The sequence below is a fragment of the Macaca nemestrina genome, chromosome 15, assembly GCF_043159975.1.
Source record: "Macaca nemestrina isolate mMacNem1 chromosome 15, mMacNem.hap1, whole genome shotgun sequence".
NCBI lineage: Eukaryota > Metazoa > Chordata > Mammalia > Primates > Cercopithecidae > Macaca > Macaca nemestrina.
Window position 1 is genome coordinate 19,079,534 of NC_092139.1, and position 24,474 is coordinate 19,104,007.

General features: G+C 46.1%; 1 protein-coding gene and 1 non-coding gene across 4 annotated transcripts; one reads left to right on the plus strand and one right to left on the minus strand.

The window, feature by feature from the left end:
- The first annotated feature begins 9 nt into the window (after positions 1–9).
- LOC105496450 (WAP four-disulfide core domain 3) lies at positions 10–16,918 on the plus strand. 3 transcript variants are annotated; one of them, XM_011766871.3, is made up of 7 exons: positions 10–140; positions 1,885–1,973; positions 2,524–2,652; positions 3,600–3,746; positions 13,766–13,900; positions 15,525–15,710; positions 16,680–16,918. In XM_011766871.3, the coding sequence occupies exons 1-7, from the start codon at positions 130–132 to the stop codon at positions 16,694–16,696; spliced, it is 714 nt and encodes a 237-aa protein (XP_011765173.2). In that variant the 5' UTR covers positions 10–129; the 3' UTR covers positions 16,697–16,918. The 3 variants fall into 3 exon arrangements, with proteins under 3 accessions (XP_011765173.2, XP_011765174.2, XP_070935312.1); XM_011766872.3 differs by having other exon boundaries at positions 13,769–13,900; XM_071079211.1 differs by lacking the exon at positions 13,766–13,900.
- On the minus strand, positions 12,096–12,221 carry LOC112429300 (U6atac minor spliceosomal RNA). The gene has a single exon (XR_003021491.1). It is a non-coding gene; the product is annotated as a U6atac minor spliceosomal RNA (small nuclear RNA).
- Positions 16,919–24,474: the final 7,556 nt, after the last annotated feature.

Sequence of the window (24,474 nt, forward strand, 5' to 3'; positions counted from 1 at the left end):
ACACTTAGAGGCCTTGTGGTTGGAGGTCGTTGGGGCTTCCTCTCGGGAGGGCTGCCCCTCGATTGTGGAGTGTGGGTGTTCAGTGGCGGTTCAGTCAAGGGACGTTTCCCGCTGGGCCAAGGCCTGTGGATGACTGCGGGGTAGGAGGAGGGGAGCTGGTTTCTGTAGGCTGGGGTTGGGGAGCAGAGGGAAGTGTTTGGTGCAGCGACGCCTGCAGTTCAGTGTTTGAAGACTAGATTTTAATATGCTCTGCCAGGGGCGGTGGCTCTTGCCTGTAATCCCAGCACTTTGGGAGGCCGAGGCGGGAGGATCACTTGCAATCAGGAGTTCGAGACCAGCCTGGCCAACATGGCGAAACCCCGTCTCTACTAAAAATACAAAAATTAGCCGGGCCTGATGTTGGGCGCCGGTAATCCCAGCTACTCAGGAGGCTGAGGCAGGAGAATCTCTTGAACCCAGGAGGCGGAGGTTGCAGTGGGCCGAGATCACGCCACTGCACTCCAGCCTGGGCGACAGAGGGAGACTGTCTCAAAAAAACAAAAAACAAAAAGCAAAAAAAACAGGCGTATTAGGCACATGTTAGGTCGTCATCAAATGTTAATTATGCCGAGATTGTGCAGTGAGCCGAGATCGCGCCACTGCACTCCAGCCTGGAGGACAGAGGGAGACTCTGTCCCCCACCCCCCCCCCAAAAAAAAAGCATATTAGGCACATGTTAGGCCATCAACAAATGTTAATTATCTCCATGAGCCAACATCAATCTTATAACAATAAGGGCAACTTCCTGGCTCCAAACTTTTTCATCCTATTAGGGAGGTTTTAACCTTGTACCTGCCCATAGGACTAAGCAGTGCCAGTGGACACCATTGGGTATCACAGCTGACCAAAGGCATAAACAGGACAGATAAAGAAAAAAAGAAATAGAGGAAAAAGAAATAAAGGTGGTATATGTAGGCAGACTATCTGAGTCATACATAGCAACTGTTCTCTTGAGTTCTGCCAGCTAGCCTTCATACAGTCCAAGAATGGCCTGTGTGGGCTAGAGGGACAAAGATGTAGGTGTTTGGTGCTTTTTCATTAGTTCTTAACAAACTCAACTACTGCCTTTCTGTAGGTTTTTGATAGTTTCTCCCCCCCCCTTTTTTTTGAGACAGAGTCTCACTCTGTTACCCAAACTGGAGTGCAGTGGCATGATCTCCACTCACTGTAACCTCTGCTTCCTGGGTTTAAGCTATTCTCCTGCCTCAGCCTCCCAAGTAGCTGGGATTACAGGCATGTGCCACCATGCCTAGCTGATTTTTGTATTTTTAGTAGATACAGGGTTTTGCCATGTTGGCCAGGCTGGTCTCGAACTCCTGACCTCAGGTGATCTGCCCACCTTGGCCTGTTTGATAGTTTCTGAGTGGTCTGTTCCATTCTGTCTTTTCTGGGTTGCTAGGATGAACAATTTTGTTATGCTTGGTTATGTTATTAGCTTTGGCTATTTTCTTAAGCAGTGTCATGAGTCCCTCCCTCTGTCATTTGGGCTAAAGCCAGGTCCTTCCAATGCCCTTTAGGGCACTCTTTGATTCTTTTTCCAATGGCCATCCTTCCATTTTTCCAGCCACCCACTAGGTTTCTCATCATCCAGGAATATTGTGTATATTGCTTATAGAGTTTGATCCTCCTATCACATGTGCCCTTTGGAAGTGCCAGGAATTTCCCCACACTCCAGCAGCCAATCCCTCTTCCTCTTGTCAGGAGAAGATATTCTTGATAGTATTGTGAAAGGGAAGGCTTTGGGACTGGGTTTGGGGCCATCCCTAGTCCTGCCCATACCTCAGCTGATACTCTGGGCAAGGTGTACAGCTCTAGCCTGAACTAAGCTCTCATCCCAACTCTCAGCATCATCATGATGTTAAGCTGCTTCTTTCTTGTGAAGGCACTTCTTGCTCTTGGGTCCCTGGAATCCTGGATAACTGCGGGAGAACATGGTGAGCTATCATTTGGGATCCCTGGCCAAGAGTAACAGAAAATGACTAGAGGAGAGAAGTCATCCCCTGCCTTCTGCCAGAGCAAGGTTGCTCGTAGGTGGAGATGATCATCTCTGTAGGACAGGACTGGATGAATAGATTCTCAGGATGGCCTGGGTTGTTCTTCCTGGCTTTCTTTACCCTCTCTGGACAAGGAGATAAGACTTCCAGTTGGGCTTACTAGAGGTTCTAGCTTTTCCCTAGAACTCATTAAATGAGAACAGGATCATCCCAACCTTTCTCTCTCGTTATCTGCGGGATGGCTGCTCCTTTAGTAGTGGTGGATGTATGTTAGTATTTGTGTATTAGGAGGGGAAGGTGGTTGCAGAATTTTTTTTTTTTTTTAAGAGACAGAGTCTCATTCTGTCACCCAGGCTAGAGGGCAGTGGTGCAGAAATATTTTGGATAGAGATGCCTGGAGGGGCTGAAGATCCTTGAAATATGTTTGGCCTCCATTCCCCATTTTTGAGGCCTGGCTAGTTACCCCAAACTCACATGATATCTTTTGCAGCAAAAGAGGGAGAATGCCCTCCTGATAAGAACCCATGCAAAGAGCTGTGCCAGGGCGATGAATTGTGTCTGGCTGGGCAGAAGTGCTGCACCACAGGCTGTGGTCGGATCTGCCGAGACATTCCTAAGGGTATGTTGGCATGAGGGGCAAAATCTGGGCGTACTCTCTGACATTGCCTCTGGGATAGATGGAAGCAGAGAGCTTCCCACCTCCTAGGTTGCCTCTTGAAGTCTCGCTTGCCTAGAGTACTTCTTCTTTACTCTTTTAGGGTTCCTCCTCCTTTAACTATTCAGAATTATTCAGTGCCCCCAGTTGTCAGGAAAGAACACACCATCGATTATCTATGTCTTTTACTTTCGACTCAAAGTTCCTGTGAAGGCTGGAGGGAAGAGTTGTAAAGGGAAGCCTGTTTAAGATAATGATTAAGAAAGTAGACCCTAGAGCCAAGCAGACCTTTTTAAGCCTTAAGCCTTAGCTCTTTATAAATCTTAAGCTTTTAGCCTCAGTTTCCTCATCTATAAAATGGGGGTAATTGTGAGGATCAAATGAGATGTTCATGGCGCAAGGTAAACATCAATAAATGTTACAGTAAATATTTGCTATTACTATTGTTGTTATTATTGTCTCTTTGTCTTAACACCAGGGTTGAGAGGCTTAAATGAAGCTCAGGGCTTCCTTTTTCTGTTTTTCCCCTCTGCTGTGCCCGTGGGTGTTACCAGGCACTATTTTTTCTCTCTCTCTCTCTTTTTGTTTTGAGACAGAGTTTCGTTCTTGTTGCCCAGCCTGGAGTGCAGTGGAGTGATCTCGGCTCACCACAACCTCCGCCTCCCGGGTTCAAGTGGTTCTCCTGCCTCAGCCTCCCAAGTAGCTGGGATTACAGGCATGTGCCGCCACGCCCAACTAATTTTGTACTTTTAGTAGAGGCTGGGTTTCTCCATGTTGGCCAGGCTGTTCTCGAACTCCTGACCTCAGGTAATCTGCCCACCTTGGCCTCCCGAAGTGCTGGGATTACAGGTGTGAGCCACGGCGCTGGGCCTATTTTCTCTTTTCTTTGGCTGTCTCCCTTTTTGCTATAGGGAGGAAAAGAGATTGCCCCAGGGTTATTCGGAAACAATCCTGTTTGAAAAGGTGCATCACTGATGAGACATGTCCAGGTGTAAAGAAATGCTGCACGTTTGGCTGCAACAAGAGCTGTGTAGTCCCAATCTCTAAACAGAAGCCGGGTAAGAAACGCTGTCCCCACACCTCATGGTCTGTTTGGTCTGCTTATTTATTTCTCAAATATGCACATATCAACTTGCTGGTTTTACTTTGCTTTGAAAACACAAGTGTTTTCAAAGTGCCTGCTATATTCTGAGAACTTAAAAAAAAAAAAAAGATATACAAAATGTGCACAAGCCACGATGATTTGTGGTATGTGACATGGGCAGAGAGAGAAGGGTGCCAGAAGGGCAACCTCGACTTACCCTCATTTGCAGACCGCTTTGAAAACCGTTGGGTAGCCGGGCGTGGTGGCTCACGCCTGTAATCCCAGCACTTTGGGAGGCTGAAGCAGGCTGATCACGAGGTCAGGAGATCAAGACCAGCCTGGCTATCACGGTGAAACCCCGTCACTACTAAAAATACAAAAAAAATTAGCCAGGCGTGGTGGAGGGCACCTGTAGTCCCAGCTACTCAGGAGGCTGAGGCAGGAGAATGGTGTGAACCCGGGAGGTGGAGTTTGTAGTGAACTGAGATCGCACCAGTGCACTCCAGCCTGGGCAACAGAGACTCGGTCTCAAAAGAAAAAAAAAAAAAAAGAAAACCATTGGGTAATTCCTAGTTCCCATAATCAGTTGTGATATTCTCTGTTCTGTTAAAATCTTAGCCTGAGAATCTGCAGAGATGGCAAAAAAAAAAAAAAAAAAAAGAATCTTGATGCCTACGGAAGGCGGCACACATTTCCCCACTCATTTGCTCCTGATATTCTTTTTTTTACTTTTTTTTTTTTTTTTTTTTTTTGAGACGGAGTCTCGCTCTGTCTCCCAGGCTGGAGTGCAGTGGCCGGATCTCAGCTCACTGCAAGCTCCGCCTCCCGGGTTCACACCATTCTCCTGCCTCAGCCTCCCGAGTAGCTGGGATTACAGGCACATGCCACCCCACCTGGCTAATTTTTGTATTTTTAGGAGAGATGGGGTCTCACCATGTTGGCTGGGTTGGTCTCATACTCCCGGCCTCAAGTAATCCACCTGCCTTGGCCTCCCAAAGGCTGGCGTGAGCCACCGTGCCTGGCCGAGAACTCACATTGGATTGGGTGGTTGAGGATGGCATGTCTGGAGTGACATTTAAGCTGCAACCTGGAGGGAGAGTTGAAGTTAGCCGGGTGAAGGGTATGATGGACATTCCAGGAAGAGAGAGAAGCACATGCAGAGGTCTTAAGATGACTAGGAGCTTGCCACATTTGAGAAATGGAAAGAAAGCTAGTATGGTTACAGTAGAAATGGGAGGGAGAGAATGAAGGCAGATGAGGATGTAGACCAGTGAAACTAGGGAGGTAGCAGCGGGGATGGAGAAAGGTGACACAGTTGAGAAAATTTGGAGGTAGAAGTGACAGGGCTCTGTGTTCTATTCCTTCTCTGTTCCCTTGAGAGGCCCCTAAAATGTGTTAGAAATTGATGGCATATCTTCTATGTCTAACCCCTTCCTATTTTCCTCTTGTTTCACGATTTTCATGGCTACTTTTGCTTATTTGTGCTTCCAAATATATTTTATTATAATATTATCTATTTTTCTCCATCATTCTCAAATACTAAGACTACATTCACTGGAGTGATGTTAGATATATAAATTAAATTAGCTTAGGGAGAACTGCTATTATTATAATGTTGAATCTTTTTTTTTTTTTTTCTTACCCTGTTTTATGGTACTGAAATGTTCATTTTTTTTTTTTTTTTTTTTTTGAGACAGGGTCTCACTCTGTTGCCCAGGCTGGAATGCAATGGCACGATCTTGGCTCACTGCAACCTCTGCTCCCATGTTGAAGTGATTCTTGTGCCTCAGCCTCCTGAGTAGCTGGGATTACAGGCGTGTGCCACCATGCTCAGCTAATTTTTGTATTTTTGGTAGAGATGGGGTTTTGCCATGCTGGCCAGGCTGATATCGAACTCCTGACCTCAGGTGATCTGCCCACCTCGGCTCCCAAAATGCTGGGATTACAGGCATGAGCCACTGTGCCTGGCCTATGTTGAATCCTATGTCTTCCTGTTGATCAAGTGTATTTCGCATATTTCAGGGTGTTTTATAGTGTTAAAATATTTCTCCATAAATGTATGCCTAGGTATTTTATTTTCTTCTCTGCTGTTTTGAATGCCTCTTATTATGTTTTTAAAGGAACTGGAACCATTCTCTCATCTGAATGCATGTGGTGGCATGTTAGAGTGGAAAATCCTAGGTTTGGGTTGTCGGAGTCCTGGGTTCAAGCTTGAGGTTTGCCAGTTACTGGCCAGCAGGTCCCTGGGCAAGTCTTTTTGAGCCTTAGTTCCCTTCTCTGTAAGGTGGGAAGAATAAACTTTGAAGGCTTGTTGTAATTATTTAAATTATGCAAATTGTTTTGCCCTTAGTATATATTAACTTCCTTCCTCTTGCCTCCTAAGTGGACTGGGTCAGGAGGACAATTTCTTTTTTTTTTTTTTGAGACTGAGTTTCACTATTGTTGCCCAGGCTGGAGTGCAATGGTGCAATCTCGGCTCACTGCAACCTCCACCTCCCAGGTTCAAGTGATTCTCCTGCCTCAGCCTCCCAAGTAACTGGGATTTTAGGCATGTGCTACCATGCTTAGCTAATTTTTTTGTATTTAGTAGAGACAGGGTTTCAGCATGTTGGTCAGGCTGGTCTCAAACTTCTGACTTCAGGTGATCCACCCGCCTCGGTCTCCCAAAGTGCTGGGATTACAGGTGTGAGCCACCATGCCTGGCAGGAGTACAATTTCTAACCAGCCCCTTTATTCAAAACCAGGATGGTTTTCTTCTCCCCTGATCAATTCCTCTCTGAGACCCTGAAGCTCTGTAACATGTGACAACCTTTTTCCTTCCAGTCAAACCTCCCCAGGTAGGAGGCCCCTTGCTGGTAGCCATTGGGTCTGTCTGTGCCTGGCCTAGGCAGCTATCTTGGGCAGCCTGCCCATTTGAGAGAATGGAAGGTTGTTCTCCTTGCCAGGACTCTTAAGGCCCAGCTCTGGAACCAGCCTGGGAATCTGTCTCAGGCAGGTCACTGACTGCTGGCAGGTAGGGCTTGCTATAATCTTCCCAGTGTTTGAAGCTGAGGGCTGAATTGTAGGGGCTAAGGGCGAGGCTGGCACCCAGGCACAGTGCCTTTGTGAGCTGCTCTGGCCCCTGGCCAGCCCAGATAGGGCTTCCTTTTCCACTGGAGCTTGGCAAGCAGGCTAGAATAGTGATCTCCCGCACATGTCCCAGAGCCTGCTGGGCTGAGTGGGATTCCTAGCCTGGTGGGAGGTGATACTGGCTATTGCGTTGGCAGTTAACTACTTTCTACAGCTCCAGCCCTAGGGGAGGGCTAGGCCACTCACCCAACAGGACTGGTTGCTATACCTAACTCTACAGGAAGCTCTCTTTCCAGGGCTATGAAGAATTTCTGCTTTCCTTAAGCTCTGACATTGCCAGAGGTTTACCATGGCCAGTGCCGGTCTGTTTGGCACAGTGGAGACCAAACAGGTTGCCTTAGGGCAAGGGCAGATATTGGGTCCTGCTCTCATGACACTGTTCTAATCTGAACATGGATCTGTGTCCTGGCTCTTTTGCTTGCGTGCTGTGTGGCCTTGGGCAAGTCCCTTCATTTCTCTGAACCTCACTTTTATCATCTGTAAAACGGGGATAAGGATATTTAGTGATAATGCAGTTGAGAAGAAATGCATTTTATTTATTTATTTATTTAACCACTGGAGTGCAGTGGTGTGATCTCAGCCCACTGCAGCCTCAACCTCCTGGGCTCAGGTGATCCTTCTGCCTTAACCCCTTGAGAAACTGGGACTACAGGCACAAACCACTGTACCCGGTCAGAAATGCATTTTAAAAAGTCTGCAGTAAACCTGCCAGATAATGCTCAAGAGCTCATATGGTCATGCCAAGTACCTCTGTGTTCTGGTCCACCCGTTCTCCACCTCCCCACCTATCTGATGGCTGACCTGTCTGTTTACTCGCCCACTTATTCATTTATTCACTGTATATTGAGTGTGGCTACCCTACCTGGCATGTAGGTCTGCAGTGGTGAGCAAGGCAGTCATGGTCCTTGCCCCCCTGGGGCTTTGTCATGGTGTGACAAACAGGAAATAATTGAGAAAACAAATACATAATAACCCCAAGATGTGATGAGTGCTTTGAAGGTAATGGAAGAAAACGGAAGGAGGCTACTTTCATTTGAGGTTGGAGAGGTAGGCAGGGCCCAGACTTTGGGGAGTCTTCAGGGTTTCTCTCTTAGGCTTTATTCCAAGTGCAATAGGAAGCCTTTGAGGAGGTTTAAAAGCAGGAGAGGCCTTGTCCAGTTTTCATTTTAAAAAGACCACTCTGCCGGTATATGGAGAATGGATGGGGGCAAGTGTAGAAGATGGAAGACCAGTTAGGAGGCTATTGTGGCAGGCTGGGAGAAATGATTGGGGCTTAGACTGGGGTGGAGATATTGCAGACGTAGAAAAATGGTAGGTGGCCAAGTGCTGTGGCTCAGCCTATAATCCCAGCACTTTGGGAGGCCAAGGTGGGCAGATTACAAGGTCAGGAGTTCGAGACCAGCCTGGCCAACATGGTGAAACCCCCATCTCTACTAAAAATACAAAAATTAGCCAGGCATGGTGGCGGGTGCCTGTAATCCCAGCTACTCGGGAGGCTGAGGCAGGAGAATCACTTGAACCCAGGAGGCGGAGGTTGCAGTGAGCCAAGATTGCACCACTGCGCTCCAGGCTGGGCAACAAGAGCAAAACTCCATCTCAACAAACAAACAAACAAAACAACAACAACAACAACAAAAAACAAAACAAAAAAACCCCCCAAAACCCAACAACGACCAAAAAGAAAAATGGAAGGCTTACATGTTTGTGAAGGTAGAATTGATGGGACTGCGTGAAGAAGTAAGTGGCTGCAGGCATTGAGGGAGACAGGGTATAAAGAAGGGTGGTAGATATTCAGCTTGAGCAGTTGGGTGATGGTGGTGTTCTTTTCAGAGACACGGACAACCTGGGGGAAGAGGTTTTGGAGTGAAGATTCTGATTCTGGCCTGAGAATTGTCTTCTTGGGCCCCCTCATGGCTCACCTCCCCACTGTATGAAACCTGACCACTCCAGATCCCCTGTGACCCTCTGTTTTGCTTATGAATCACATATGTATTATCTTTTATGTAGGTTGATGGCATGGCCTCCCTGTGTGTCTGGCTGACCCTTTTCTAAAACCTCACTGTAGGTTGTATAGTTCTGTACATACATTATATATATGTGTGTATATATATACAGTATATATGTATGTACAGAAAAGAGTTAGCATAATAAGCCTGAGACTGCTCTTCTTAAAAAGCCTTGCTGGCAAGGTTGGGCCTTGGCTGGCTTCTGGGAACTTGGATTTTGTGGGTGTTTGTCCTCCTCTGACTGATAAGAGTGGTTCACTGTGCCTAAACTGTTTGTGTAAACATTGTGGTTTAGGCTGAACATCTGCTTTCCTTCTGAGAGTCTGGAATCTTGGTACGTGCTAGGCAGAGGGTGTCTGAGTGACTAGCCCCCAGTAGAGACCTTTCACAGTGAGTCTCTAATGAGTTTCCCTGGTAGAAAACACTTCACACATGTCACAATTCCATGCCGGAAGAATTAAGTGCATCCCGTGACTCTACTGGGAGGACTCTTGAAAATTTGCACCTGATTTCCTCTGGACTTTTCCCTTTGCTGTAATAAATCATAGCCATGGGTATGACTCTACACTGAGTCCTACTAATGAATCACTGAACCTGGAAGTAAGTGGTCTTGAGGACTCCCTACACACTGGTGCATAACTTTTCCTAACCCCTAAAACTATCTACCACTGGGTCTTCTCTTTTGGCAGAACTGAGTGGAGTGAGTCCAGTGCTTCTTGGTTTGTTTTTGTGTGATCCTTGTTGCAGTGTAGGGGATCATCATGGTGTGTGTGTGTGTATGTGTGTGTTTGAGACAGAGTCTCGTTCTGTCACCCAGGATGGAGTGCAGTGGTGTGATCTTGGCTCACTGCAACCTCTGCCTCACGGGTTCAGGCAATTCTCCTGCCTCAGCCTCCCCAGTAGCTGGGATTACAGGCACCCACCACCACACCTGGCTATTTTTTTTTTTTGTGTGTGTATTTTTAGTAGAGACAGGGTTTCACTATGTTGACCAGATTGGTTTTGAACTCCTGACCTCAAGTGTTTCACCCACCTCGGCCTCCCAAAGTGCTGGGATTACAGGCATGAGTCACTGAACTGGGCCCATGATGTGGTTTAAAGGGCATGAGACCTTATGTCAGAGCTGGAGATTTGTGACTCAGTTCTGCTACCGTTGACCTCAGGCCGATCCCTGTCTCTGGTTGTCTGTCTCTCTATTTACAAGAGAAGCGGAGTAAGTTTGTTAGCTCAGAGGGCCCTTCTTGGGTTAAGAAGTGCTGAAATTTTACTTTTCCAACAGCAACTGGCATCTTTCTCTCAGACATAGTGGCAGGTTGGAGCTGAGGCAGCAGGACAGACTGTATTTCCTGGGCTTCAGCTTCATTCCTTTTTTGGATAGCTTAGAGTCTTGGGATGGGTGGGGAACCGTCATCCCCATTCTGGCTACCATTCCTATTTCTCTTCCTGATTCTTGGTAAGCTAATTGTGAGGTGATTAGAGAGCATGTCTTATGAGGAACTGAGCTTACCTAGCATGGCAAAGCCAGGATAGTGAAAGACAGAGGATCCTGCATGAAAGAATAGCATCCACCAGGTTTTTTGTAAGGTCTCTGGGGATAGGGAAAGGACCAACCAGATTTCAGATGAGTATAAAGAGGTACAAAGGGCCAGGCATGGCAACTCATGCCTGTAACCTCAGCACTTTGGGAGGCTGAGGTGGGAGAGCTGCTTGAGGCCAGAAGGTGAAAATAAGCCTAGTCAACATAGTGAGACCCCGTCTCTACAAAAAATACAAATAATTAGCTGGGCCTGGTAGCATGTGCCTATAGTTCAGCTACTTAGGAGGCTGAGGCGGGAGGATTGCTTGAGCCCAGGAGTTTGAGAGTTTGAGGCCACTGCACCCCAGCCTGAGTGACAAAGCAAGACCTTGCCTCAAAAAAAAAAAAAAAAAAAAAAAAAAAAAAAAAAAAAAAGGAGATGTAAAGGCTGTCTAGCTTAAGTAGAAAGATAGCGTAATCTGGCTTGGAGGTAGTGAGGCCCCATTAATTCCAGGTGTTAGAGCTGAGAGAAAGGGATCATGTGGCAGGGATTCATGTATAAGGCAGGGTGTCAGACTGGGTGGCATTGCTGGTCACTGGTCAAAAGCGAGGTGCTGTGACCCTCCAGGCCTCCAGGAAGCCTGGCCTGGAAAAGGGTAGAGGTAAGTGCTCCCTGCCTGGTCTTGAGGACGAGGGCAGAGAGTAGCAGAGAGCTCCTGGCTTTGGTCATCTCAGGGCCAAGCTCAGCAAAATGGTGAAATCTGGGATGTAGATTCTAGGGCACGTGGCATAATTTTATGAGAAGTTTATGTCACCGGGTTTTTCCACCAGGGAGATTTTTATGCCCCCCCTTCTCAACTGTGAGATAGAAGGCTTTTGTTCCTTGTTAAATGGATTTCAGTGTTTGTCAAGCAGGTGGGGAGGTGCAGGGAGATGCATTTGGTGGTTACAGTGACCACATTTTCTGAGTCAAAAATCAGGACACATAGTTTTGATGTGATCTCACAATAGCACAGGATATTTGAAATAGGGGCTGTTCAGGAAAATCCCAGGATACAGGGTTATGATGCCTGGGTTGTTTAGCTGCACGTATTCTCCTTGGATTCCAGTACTTGCTTTTTCCATCATAGGAGACTTCCTGGAGCCAGCTGTATGCAATCATACTTACCTGTTCCTACTCAGAGGCACTGAGCCAGTCTTGCTTTGGTTTTCTGCGAAATTCTTTAATTGCCTGTCACCTTTCTCTTTACTTAAGAAACTTGAAATAAACACTAAGACGAATGAGTCATGGTGAATTGGTTTGGTTTGGATGTGGCCTTCTTTGGGTGTGCCTGCGCCTGGGGCCCTGGCCAGTTGCCTGCATGTTTTAAGGGTAGAGTAGTAGAAAAAGTACTTTACCGCAAATCAAGAGGCTGAGTGTTGTCCTGCCTTGCTGCTGACTCACTCTGTAGTTCTGGGCAAGATCCTCCTCTGAGTTTATTTTAATAGGGAATGTGTTTGGCTGCACACAACAGAAAATTAATCATATAGGGGTTTGTTTTTCTCATACAACAAGAAGTCCTGAGGCTGGGATGGTGGCTCCATGATGCTGACAGGGATGAAACTATTTCCCTGTTTCTTCTTAGCAATTCTTCTTTTTTTTTACATTTACATTTTATTGTTTTTTTATTTTGAAAGACGATGGTTAGATGCCACAAAGTAGGTGGCAATGCTTGAACCGTATGCGTGTTCTCAGGCCCAAGGGCCTTTTGCATCCTTGTCGAGGGGAGTGCTAACCTTCTCCCCTTTCATGCAACACTCCTTTGCAATTCTTGACCATTTCGTTATGCTGAGTTGCCTCCTCATTGAAAGAAAGCTGCTCTGCCTCTCCGTGTAATGTCTGTCTTTGGACTGGAAGAAGAAAGAAGTGAGGGAGCAGTTTGAAAGGGGTATTCCCTGTGTCAGGAGGACAAAAGTTTCCCAGTTTATGTCCTAGTTTGTGATCACCCCTAGTTGCAAGAGAATATGGGGAAACAAATCATTTTAGCTGGACCTGTTGCCTCTCAGAATAAACTTAGTATCCGGTATCTATTGCTGCATAACAAACCATCTCCAAACTTCATGACTTAAATCAATATAGTTACTCTTTTTCACAGTTGTGTAGGTTGCCTGAACTTGGCTGGGCAGTACATATACCTACATGATATAGCTGTGGTCATTCATTTAGCTGCATTCAGCTGGGAGCTCAGCAGGGAGCTCAACTGGAGCCACCACGTCCAGGATGACCTCTCTTCTAGGTTCTGTCTCCGTGGGGCATCTCGTCATCCCATAGTATAGTTCAAGCTGCTTTATAACATGGCGGCTGGTTTCCAAGAGGAAGTATTCTGAGTGGACAAGCCCCAGTATGCAAGTGCTTATCAAGCCTCTGCTTACATTACATTTGCTAATGTCCCATTTGTCAAAGTCAGTCAGATGGTCAAACCCAGAGTAGGCATGGAAGGGGACTACACAAGGGCCTGAATCCCAGGAGATAAAGTTCACTAGAGGCCACCATTGTAAATGTCTGCCACAGGGAGAATTCACGGAGAATATTGGCCACAGTGGGTTAGACCTGAACAGTGTTTTTCAAACTGTGAGTCCTGAAAGCAATTTAGTAACTAGGAAAAAGAAGAACTAGAATATAAAATATCAGGGTGGGCTGGGTGTGGTGTCTCACGCCTGTAATCCTGGCACTTTGGAAGGCTCAGGAGGGAGAATCACTTGAGCCAGGAGTTTGATAACAGCCTGGGGAACGTAGTGAGACTCTTTCTCTACAAAATAAATAAATAAAATTAGCCTGGTGGCTTGTGCCTGTAGTCCTAGCTACTCAGGAGGCTGTGGTGGGAGGATCCTTTGAGCGCGGGAGTTTCAGGATGCAATGAGCTATGATTGTGTCACCATACTTTAGCCTGGGTGATACAGTGAGACCCTGTCTCTACAAAATACATAAATAGATAAATAAAATTAGCCAGGCCTGGTGGCATGTGCCTGTAGTTCTAGCTACCAGGAGGCTGTGGCGGGAGGATCCCTTGAATGTAGGAGTTTGAGGCTGCAATGAGCTATGATTGTGCCACTGCACTTTGGCCAGGGCAACACAGTGAGACCCTGTCTGAAAAAAATCAGATGTATTGCAGATACATGATACACACACATATGTACATTATATATGTATATAATGTATGTATATAAATACATAACTACATGTGTATATGACATGTATATAAATATATAACTATATATAAACATACACATGGGATACAATGAAAAATGTGTTTCATACTGTGGGCCTGAGCATCTCTGGGCTCCAATGCTTTGTTTCTGTAGCAGAGTTTGGTGGTGAATGTCCTGCTGACCCCCTTCCGTGTGAGGAGCTGTGTGATGGGGATGCATCCTGTCCCCAGGGGCATAAATGCTGCAGCACCGGCTGTGGCCACACCTGCCTCGGAGACATTGAGGGAGGTATGTTGGCTCTTTGGGGAAGAAATCCTTGAGTGTTTCCTGAAAAGAGTGCTTCTCTTTCCTTCCTGAGAGGAGCTAGGATTCTCATTCTTCTTGTCCCTGTAGTCCTCCAACCCACAGCAACCGCTTCTTCTAGGGCCGAGGGGCCATGCCGACATTAAAAGAACTAGGGGGGAGGCACTGTGGGTCAGTAGGAACTACCTGGGCTGGAAGACAGACAGTGTGGCTTTTGGTCTTGATTCTGCTGAGGTTTTGCTCTGTGACCTTGGGTAAGCAAACCCTTCTTTTTGAGCCCAAGTTTCTTTGTCTGTAAAATGAGGGAGTTGCCTAAGATCCTGATTTTCAGATCTAATTTTTAACAAAAAGCTTCTCCCCTGCCCCAAATGAAATCTTAGTTGGAAACATATATATATATATATATATATATATATATTTTTTTTTTTTTTTTTTTTTTTTGAGACGGAGTCTCGCTCTGTCGCCCAGGCTGGAGTGCAGTGGCACAATCTTGGCTCACTACAAGCTCTGCCTCCCAGATTCACACCATTCTCCTGCCTCAGCCTCCCACGCAGCTGGGACTACAGGTGCCTGCCACCATGCCCGGCTAATTTTTTTTTTTTTTTTGTATTTTTAATAGAGACGGGCTTTCACTGTGTTAGCCAGGATGGTCTCGATTTCCTGACCTCGCGATCAGCTCGCCTCGGCCTCCCAAAGTGCTGGGATTACAGGCTTGAGCCACTGCGCCTGGCCCATGCCCCGCTAATTTTTATATTTTTAGTAGAGATGGGCTTTCATCATGTTGACCAGGCTGGTCTTGAACTCCTAATTCACCTGCCTCGGCCTCCCAAAGTGCTGGAATTATAGGCATGAGCCACCGCGCCCAGCCAGAAACACACACACACACACACACACACACACACACACACACACACACACACACACACACATATATAAACATAAAAGCATTCCTGTTCCAATGCCTTTTTTTCTTCAACATTTTTAAAAAACAAATATTTTTGAGTGCCAGGCACTGTGGATCTCCATTAAAGAATCATTGACTCTGGTGCTATCTTAGTCCCTTTAGATTCCCAGGCAATGCTCAAGGCTGAGGACAGACTCTTGTCCTTATGTAGCTTATAGGCCATCAGGGAAGATAGACATATTCCTTTTAAGTAAGAGATTATCATGAAGTTTGATGAGAGGAAGTATACAGGGTGCTACAGGAACACAAAGCAGGGACATCAAACCTTGTCTAGGGTGGCAGAGGTCACCATGAGGAAGTGACACTATGAATCCAGAGCATAGGGGGAGAGGGTGGTGGTCTGGGAGGCTTGTCCCTGCCACATGTCACTCACCCCCACCCCAAACCTGCAGGGGTATCAATCCCTGAGTTACCTCTTGGAAACTCCCTTTGGGGCGCCATTTGAAAACTCTGGGCTCAGAGTTCTCTTGGGTTCCTAAAGATTCTCAGATCCTCCAGCTCCATGGTTTCCCAGCCAGTTTAGTTGGGTCTAGTGAGGGTCAGGGGTTGATTGACCTAGAGCCTCTGTGTGTAAGTTCTAGATGGGAACATGGAGATGGCGGAGCTGACACCCTGTCCCTTTTCTTGTGCCTGTTGTTCCCACAGGGCGGGGCGGTGATTGTCCAAAAGTTCTGGTGGGCCTGTGCATTGTCGGCTGTGTGATGGATGAGAACTGTCAAGCTGGAGAAAAGTGCTGCAAGTCAGGCTGTGGCCGCTTCTGTGTCCCACCAGTCCTGCCCCGAAAACTGACCGTGAACCCCAACTGGACTGTGAGGTCTGATTCTGAATTAGGTGAGTACAGTCCATTGTCATCAACAATAACAGACAACTGCTATGTGCAAAGCACTGGCTTAGGTACTGGGAAGGGGACTTCAGAAGGTCAGGAAAAGTCTAGTTGGAGAGAAAGAAACTATGTCCCAGATGAAAACCCTCATGCAAACAGTACAGGCTTACATCTGTTCCCAGGTGTGGTGAACCTGTTCCCAGATGAGAACCCTCATATAAACAGTACAGGCTTACACTTGTTCCCAGGTCTGGCTCCCTGGGAAGGTCTCTGGGAGAGGTGGGATTTGATCGAGGCCCTTAAGGCTAAGCAGATGCGACAAAGTGAGGATAGCACACGGACATGCCAGACAGGTAATCTGGTGATTGCTGGCAAAGGAACACAGGGTGGGAATGTGTGGGATATGTTTGGGAGGTGAGAAGTGGGGGCAGGATGGGTAAAGGAACAGACATATCTCCAGTTTTTCTTTTTTTTTTTTGAGATGGAGTTTCACCCAGGCTGGAGTGCAATGGCACAATCTCAACTTACTGCAACCTCTGCCTTCTGGGTTCAAGCAATTCTCCTGCCTCAGCCTCCCAAGGCTGGGATGACAGGCGCCCACTGTCATACCTAGCTGATTTTTGTATTTTTAGTAAAGACGGGGTTTCACTATGTTGGCCAGGCTGGTCTCAAACTCCTGATCTCAGGTGATCCGCCCGCCTTGGCCTCCCAAAGTGCTGGGATTACAGGCGTGAGCCACTGTGCCTGACCATATCTCCAGTTTTTTTTTTTTTTTTTAATAACAGGAGACATAAAGTTGACATCTGAATAATACGAGCCTTCAGTGCCAGTTTGGATTGGATTGTCTGGGAAGCAAGGAGCCATTTAAGACTTTTGAGAGCAATATAGGCCAAGCTTTCCTAGCGTGGAGGGAAAACATTTTGGGTAGCTGAAGCCAGGAGGGCACAGCTGTGACTTGATATTTCTTCTACTTGCAGAGATCCCAGTGCCCTAGCTGTGCTGATTTGTCTGGAACTTCTGTGGTAACTCTGGAAGCTTTTCCTGGTAGTCAAAAGAGGGTGACATCCTGGGGCTTGTGATATTTCCAGGGGCACTCATGGCCCTCTCTGCTCTGCTTCTCCTCCTGCCGCTGACCAGAGCGTGGGAAACAGCCCTGGATTGGGCAGTGGGTGTGTGGTGCTTCTCTTTCCCAATAAAGGCTGGTGCTGACCTCTTGTCTGTGCTGTTTGAGGGCTCAGATGATATGGGAGAGCTAGAGGGTATGAGTGTACCTGTGGGATTGCACGATTTACATATTTAGGACAGATGGGTAATCCATTCTTTGTGACGACTCTGAAAATGGGTTTTGGTTGGGTGTGGCTAGGGGAGCGATGGGTGGAAACTAAACTGAGAGTGACTTGCCTTAGATGTCTTTCTCAAGCCCTGGTGGGGGTGGAGGTCAGTCTCTTTTAGACCTGCTGACCTTCTTCTTTTATTGGAGAATGTAGGTTGAGGGTGGAACAGGGGTGAGTGGCTAGTTTTTTTTATTTTATTTATTTTATTTTTTTGAGATGTATTTTTCTGTTGCCCAGGCTGGAGTGCAGTGGCGCAATCTTGGCTCACTGCACCCTCTGCCTCCCGGGTTCAAGCGATTCTCTTGCCTCAGTCTCCTGAGTAGCTGGGACTACAGGCACGCTACTATGCCCTACTAATTTTTGTATTTTTAGTAGAGGTGGGGTTTCATGATGGCCAGGCTTGTCTTGAACTCCTGACCTCAGGCGATCCACCTGTCTCAGCCTCCCAAAGTGCTGGGATTATAGGCGTGAGCCACTGTGCCCGGCAGAGTGGCTAGTTTCTTGTAGTTGCTGGAATGTTCCCACCTTGGACCTCCTTCCTTGAGGGCCAGCCCTTGGCTCCAAGACAAGCAGTTTGTCCCCTCCAGGTAGCTTTATTTTAGGGAGGGGATGTCCCTAGGTTCTTGGGACCAAGATAATTTTTTAAAGTTATGTTTTTTATTTATATGAAATGGATTATATTGTGTATCTTGGAGATCTTTCATGTCATCATATATATTCTTTTAATAGAACTCTATGAATGGGTAATTTATTTAATTAGTTATCTTTTTTTTTTTTTGAGACGAAATCTTGCTCTGTTGCCTAGGCGGGAGTGCAGTGGCGCGATCTCTGCTCAGTGCAACCTTCGCCTCCTGGGTTCAAGCAATTCTCGTGCCTCAGCCTTCTGAGTAGTTGTGCCTTTGACTGTTGTAGTAGAAACCCTGTCTACTAAAAATACAAAAATTAGTCAGGTGTGGTGCTGTGATAATATGATTAAAAAAAAAACAACTATGTGCATGTATTTGAGTTTTTAAATAAACAACAAAATGATAAAACAGTGGAAGAGGGATCTTCCAAAATGTTCAGCAGCCCATCACACAGACACTGACCCTTCCCAGTTCCCTGCAACATGATCCTGGAGTCATGGATGTTCCTGGTATGGCCACTGTAAGGTTCATGCCAACCACTGTTTTTTGAATCAGGCAACATTGACATACACCTACTCTACTCAAAAGATGAATGTTCCGAACCAGGTAGAAACCAGAATTTCACATGCCAGAATGAAAATAAGGGGGAGAAGTCACAAAAACTCAGCAGTGGCCGGACACAGTGGCTCACACCTGTAATCCCAACACTTTGGGAGGCTGAGGCAGGCAGATCACTTGAGATCAGGAGTTCGAGACCAGCCTGGCCAATACGGTGAAACCCCATTTCTACTAAAAATACAAAAATTAGCCAGGTGTGGTGGTGCGTGCCTGTAATCTCAGCTACTCGGGAGGCTGAGGCAGGAGAATTACTTGAACCCAGGAGGTGGAAGTTCCAAGTGAGCTGAGATCCTGCCGTTGCATTCCAGCCCGGGCAACAAGAGCGAAACTCCGTCTCAAAAGAAAAAAGAAAAAAAAAAATCAGTAGGGTAGAACTTTCAATGAAAAACAACAGTCTGGGAATCCTAAAATATTGCAGAATGATGTTCTGTCAGGGTGGAGAGTGGGAATGGAGGACAGGTGTGAGCCCCAGGCACAGCTCAGGCTGAGCAATGGGAGAGCTGCTCCTTGCAGACCTTTCCTCCTTGTCCGGAGGCTCACCCTTTCCGGTGGGAGCTGCTGACCTGCTTACAGAGAGAGAGAGAGAGAGAGAGAGAGAGAGAGAGAGAGAGATAGAGATGAGATAGAGAGATAGATATATAGAGAGATAGAGATAGAGATGAGAGAGAGAGATGAGATATATATATATATAGAGAGAGAGATAGAGATAGGGATGAGAGAGAGAAAGAGAGAGATGAGAGTGCTAAAGGGTTACATTTGAAGGAAGAGAGAGAGAGATGAGAGAGAGTGCTGAAGGGTTACATTTGAAGGACGAGAGAGAGAGAGAGAGAGAGAGAGAGAGAGAGAGAGAACGAGAGGGAGTGCTGAAGGGTTAAATTTGAAAGCTGGAGGTCAAAGGCTGAGCTGGGGCCAAATTCCCACCCCCAGGTCTTTCTGGGCAGCTTTCTCTACTGTTGAACCCTGAACTAAAGAAGCTGTTAGAACCTTTCCTTCCTCAGGGTTTAAGTCCATTTCAGCCTTGGTCCTGGGGTGGAAATGACCCGGGAGCAGGTCTCAGTGGACCCTGATCCTACTCTCTCACTTTGCACCCCAAAATTAGCCTCCGACCAGGTTGAAAAGCCACCCTCCTCCCCCGCCCTACTCCTCAGCTTCCTCATCGTGGGCAGGAATGTCTGGGGCTCCAGTGTGGGCTGAGAAAGACTTGTTCTTTGACCAGAACCACGCAGCTCCTCCCTTCCCCACCCCACTTCTTCACCATCTGGTTGTAGAAATCTCAGACTCCATATGTGTCCTTGGTCCCAGCAATACTATGGGCCCCTGCAGCCTCCACTGCTCCCGTGGGGGCATGATGATGTTGCTAAGGCGTGTAAGTGGGGTGAGGAAAGCAGGAAGCCCAGAGCGCATCCTGGCAGTGGGTTGCTCTTGAGTTGGGAGAGGTGTCTTGCCTTTCGTATGCAAGTTAAGCCTTCTCCTCAAGGGATTGTGTGGAGAAGCCTAGCTTCCTACAGATTCAGCAATATAAGCAAAGAAGAGACCATGTGACTGGTAAAAATTCTTTGCTGTGTGTTTCATGTTCGGCTCACTAGAGGGCAGCAGAAGTCTGTCATAGACCATTTCCAGGCGAGAGACTCAAAAGGCATTCTCAAAGATAAAGTGAAAGCTTGCTATCAGCTGCTTGCTATCAGCGCACCTGGCCCAATTTAGTAATATTATAAATGATCATTCTTCCTTTACCTTTCTCTTGTTTTTCTTTTTCAGCTTTCCTGCAAGTTCAGAGCTGTTTATATGCTTAGGATCACAAGTCTTTTTTGTTATTCTTTTTCTCCTCCTCACTTTCCTCCTTCTCCTTTTTATTTGTTAATTTGCTGTTGTTTTCTTAAAAATAGGATTCATAAGCATTATTGAGATATTTAAACAGTATAGAAAAATTCAAAGAAGAAGTGTGAATGATGTAAAAGAATATTTGTGTACACTGAAGAAGCAATGAAAAAAATTACTATCTGAAAGATGGTGAAGAGGTTTTATCTTTTTCCTTTCAGCTTGTATTTTACTTTAAAGGGATTCATATGCAGGTTTGTTACATGTGCTAATTGCGTGTCTTGGGGGTTTGGTGTACAGAAAATTCTATCACCCAGGTAATCAGCATAATATCAGATAGATAGTTTTTTAATCCTCACTCTCCTATTGCCCTCCACCCCAAGTAGGCCCCAGTGTCTGTTGTTCCCTGGTGATGACATTTGAAACCATCAAGATCGCTAATGCACCAAAAAAAAAAAAAAAAAGATCTCCCTCCCCATAGGCGACCATTGTTAACACGCTTGTGAAGGTCCTTCCAGACTTGCTTTATGCATATATGCAAATGTTGATATGGGTAGAATCATCCTGTAATAGGCTTTTGTCATTCAACAAAATAATAGATCGATATGATTTTTAATTGTTAAGGTGTTCAATTTTTAAATATTTCCTTATTTATTATATTTAACAAGGTTCTGGAACTCTGTAGCCATTGCTTGCCTTGTTTTCCATGATCTTTGCTAAATGGCTTCAAAGGCTTTTACATTCTTTCTCTTTTTTTTTGAGACAGGGTTTTACTCTGTCACCCAGGCTGGAGTACAGTGGCTCAAACATGGCCCGCTGTTGCCTTGACTTCCTGGGCTCAAGCAATCCTTCTGCTTCAGCCTCCGAAGTAGCTGGGACCACAGGTGTGCACCACCACACCTGGCTAATTTTTCAGTTTTTGTAGAGATGGGGTCTCACTATGTTTCCCAGGCTAAGGCTTTTACTTTCAATCTTAGTTTAGTTAAAGCAACAGGTGTATTTGATGATAAAGCCTCCATTCTTTCTGCAACACTTTTTGGCTTGCAGATAGATTGCTATTTCTTGATATACAGTATTCTTGGTTTTAACTTTTTGGTTTTTCCATTGTGCTGTACTTCAGTGTATAGGTTACATCTTTCCATGTTCAATACTTTCCCAGTTTTAATATTTTTTCCTTTAAACATAGGCTTCTCTTTTCAGTACTCTCTCACCTGAAGCCAGATAATATAAACAACTTGATCTCTTCTCTCTCTTGTTTTCCTCTTCCTTCTTAGCACTGAAACTCAAAACCAGAGCAAGCCTGCCCCACCGGATGGCCCAGAACATTAGGGTCCCAAATAATGAACTGTTTAAGTCACGTGATGTAAAATTAAACATTTATACTAAAATTAAAATAGTTTCTTTCTAGTTTTCTTGATTGCAAATTCTGGTTAAGTTCATTCAAGCTGAACTTGTCCGTTGCTTGCTGATGCTTGAAGCGTGTGCTTAGCCTAGCAGCTGGGTAAGCCTGCCCTGCTCTGGAATGGAGCCCTCCTCTAACTGGATGGTTGGGCATAAGGGTTCTTGGTCACCATCAACAGAAAGATATTGGCTAACTTGGGCAAAAGACGGTGAGCTGGAAGGAAATTGAGGTTCTTATGATTTATGCAAAGCCAGGGATCCATGGTAGGAAATTGACAGCACTCTGGAGGGTCAAGAGGCAGGAAGCAGGTCATCTAGGCGGGAAGAGTTGGGTCACAGTGACGCTGCTGTGACAGCGATGTTCTATTTCTCTTTCCCCCTTCTTTCAAGATTGAGACTTCCTGAAAGAGAGAGAATATATGTAATTACTCATTCAGGGTTTCGCAGCCTTTTATCCTGTTAATATTTTGGGCTGGATAATTATTTGCTGTGGGGCCGTCCTGGGTAGTATATGATGTTTAGCAGCAGCCCTGGCTGCTTTTCACTAGATGCCAGTATCTCTCCCTGTCATTTGTTACCAACAAATGTTTCCAGATGTTGCCAAAATGTCCCCTGGGGGGCAAAATCGCCCCTGGTTGAGAACCTAGAGAAAAGACTTGCTTCTCTGGCTTGTTTGGGTTAGCAGGCACCTGAAATTCACCCTCACAACAAGACATCATAGAACAGGGTAAGAGAATTCCTTGAAAGGAAATAGGCTGCTATTAGGAAGGAGAAAGGGATACTTAACATCTCACTGTGAGTCTTTAGAGCCGTATAGATTCCTGATGAGGGTATTTCACATTTTACGGGTAGCAGTCATAGATGTAGAAGAAACCTTCATTCAAGTAGCCAGGGAAGTAGATCTCCTTTCCTGATAGCTCCCGACTTTTCACAGACTACAACTTGTGCACTGAGAAAGCAAATCACCGGAGTTGTTAAAATGCAAATTCCAATGCAGTAGGTTTCAGGTGGGTCTGAGATTCTGTATAAATAACAAGCTTCCAGGTGGTGCTGATTCTGCTTTTTTTTTTTTTAAAGTATTCTTATGTTACGTTTTCCGTTTTTTCGTCTAATCAGTTTTAAAAGATCACAAAAGTAATACTTGCTTGTTTTAAAAAAAATCAAAATATTTTTTCACCAAACTAATGCTTAAAAAATAATTGAGACCGGGTGTGGTGGCTCATGTCTGTAATCCCAGCACTTTGAGAGGCTGAGGCGGGTGGATCACCTGAGGTCAGGAGTTTGAGACCAGCCTGGCCAACGTGGTAAAACCCCATCTTTACAAAAAATACAAAAATGAGCTGGGCTTGGTGGTGGGCGCCTGTAATCCCAGCTACTCTGGAGGCTGAGGCAAGAGAATTGCTTGAACCCGGGAGGCAGAGGTTGCAGTGAGCTGAGATCACGCTACTGCATTCCAGCCTGGGCAACAGAGTGAGACTCTGTCTCAAAAAAAAAAAAAAAAAAAAAAAAAAAAAAGACAAAATCTGTAGAGTAACTTGGTATCTCAACCTTGCCTGGCTGTGGGCTGCCAGGCAGGGCCTGAGAGTTCTCACCTAGGCTGGGCCCTGGTGCTAATGGCTGCCTGTTTCACAAGGGACTGCTTTATCTAAGTCTTTCTTTTTCAGGAAGAAGGACACCCACCCTGGTACCTGGTCCCTGGTGAGAGGTGAGTGATGGAGTGGGGTGCCCCGAGGGTTTCCTTCTTTAATTATAGAAAGGAAGCATGTAGCATGGCAATTGTGTCCCAGGGCTGGAACAGGGGGTAGGAGGGCTCCTGCAAGACCTTAGGACTATAGTGCCAGGACATAACTCACTACATGGAAGCCTGGGTTCTGGTGCCCATGAGCTCCAAGGCCTCCAGTGTCCTGCAGTGCCTCCTGGACTGGAGGTGCCAAGGAGCCCAGAAATGCTTCTGCAATGGCCAGGGGTCTGTCTGTAAGAATGTCATCCTGAGTTCATCCTCTTCTGAAACCTCTTCTCTCGCAGCCCAACCGCAGAGGCCTAGGGTCTTTGTTCATCTTCCATTTTTTTTTCTTGTAAAGTTTCTGCTTACCTGTCTCTGGCTCCTGTCCTCTTAATTTCTGGCACCCAGCCCTGTCTCCTTAAGAAGTCTGGGCCTCACTTTTGTATTTCAGACCACTAGGATGGTCCTGGCTATACCCAAAAGTGTTAAAATCATTTGCGTCACTGTCAAGACCATTGGGACAAATCCCCTTTGCCCAATGATGTCTCTTTATTGATATATGTATATATACTTATTTTTTTGAGACACAATCTTGCTCTGTTGCCCAGACTGAAGTGCAGTGGCCCAATCTCAGCTCACTGCAAACTCTGCCCTCTGCCTCCTGGGTTCAAGTGATACTCCTGCCTCAGCTTCCTAAGTAGCGGGGATTACAGACATGCACCACCACATCTGGCTAATTTTTGTATTTTTACTAGATACGAGGTTTCGCCATGTTGGCCAGGCTGGTCTCAAACTCCTGGCCTCAAGTGATCCACCTGCCTTGGCCTTGTGCTGGGATTATAGGTGTGAACTACTGTGCCAGTCAGATTTTTCTTTTTTTGGTATTGAGTTGTTTGAGTTTCTTATATATTTTAAATTCCTGTTGTTGTTGTTGCCTTTTTTTTTGTAGAGACAGGGTCTTGCTATGGTGCCTGGGCTGGTCTCAAATTCCTGGCTTCAAGTGATCCTCCTGCCTCTGTCTCAAAGTGCTGGGATTATAGGCGTGAGCCACTGTGCACAGCGTAGTCCCTTGTTGATGAGTAGTTTGGAAATATTTTCTTCCATCCTGTAGCCTGTCTTTTTTTTTTTTTTTTGAGACAGAGTCTCACTCTGTCGCCCATGTTGGAGTGCAGTGCTGCAATCATGGCTCACTGAAACCTCCACCTCCTGGGTTCAAGTGAGTCTTGTGCCTCAGCCTCCCGAGTAGCTGGGA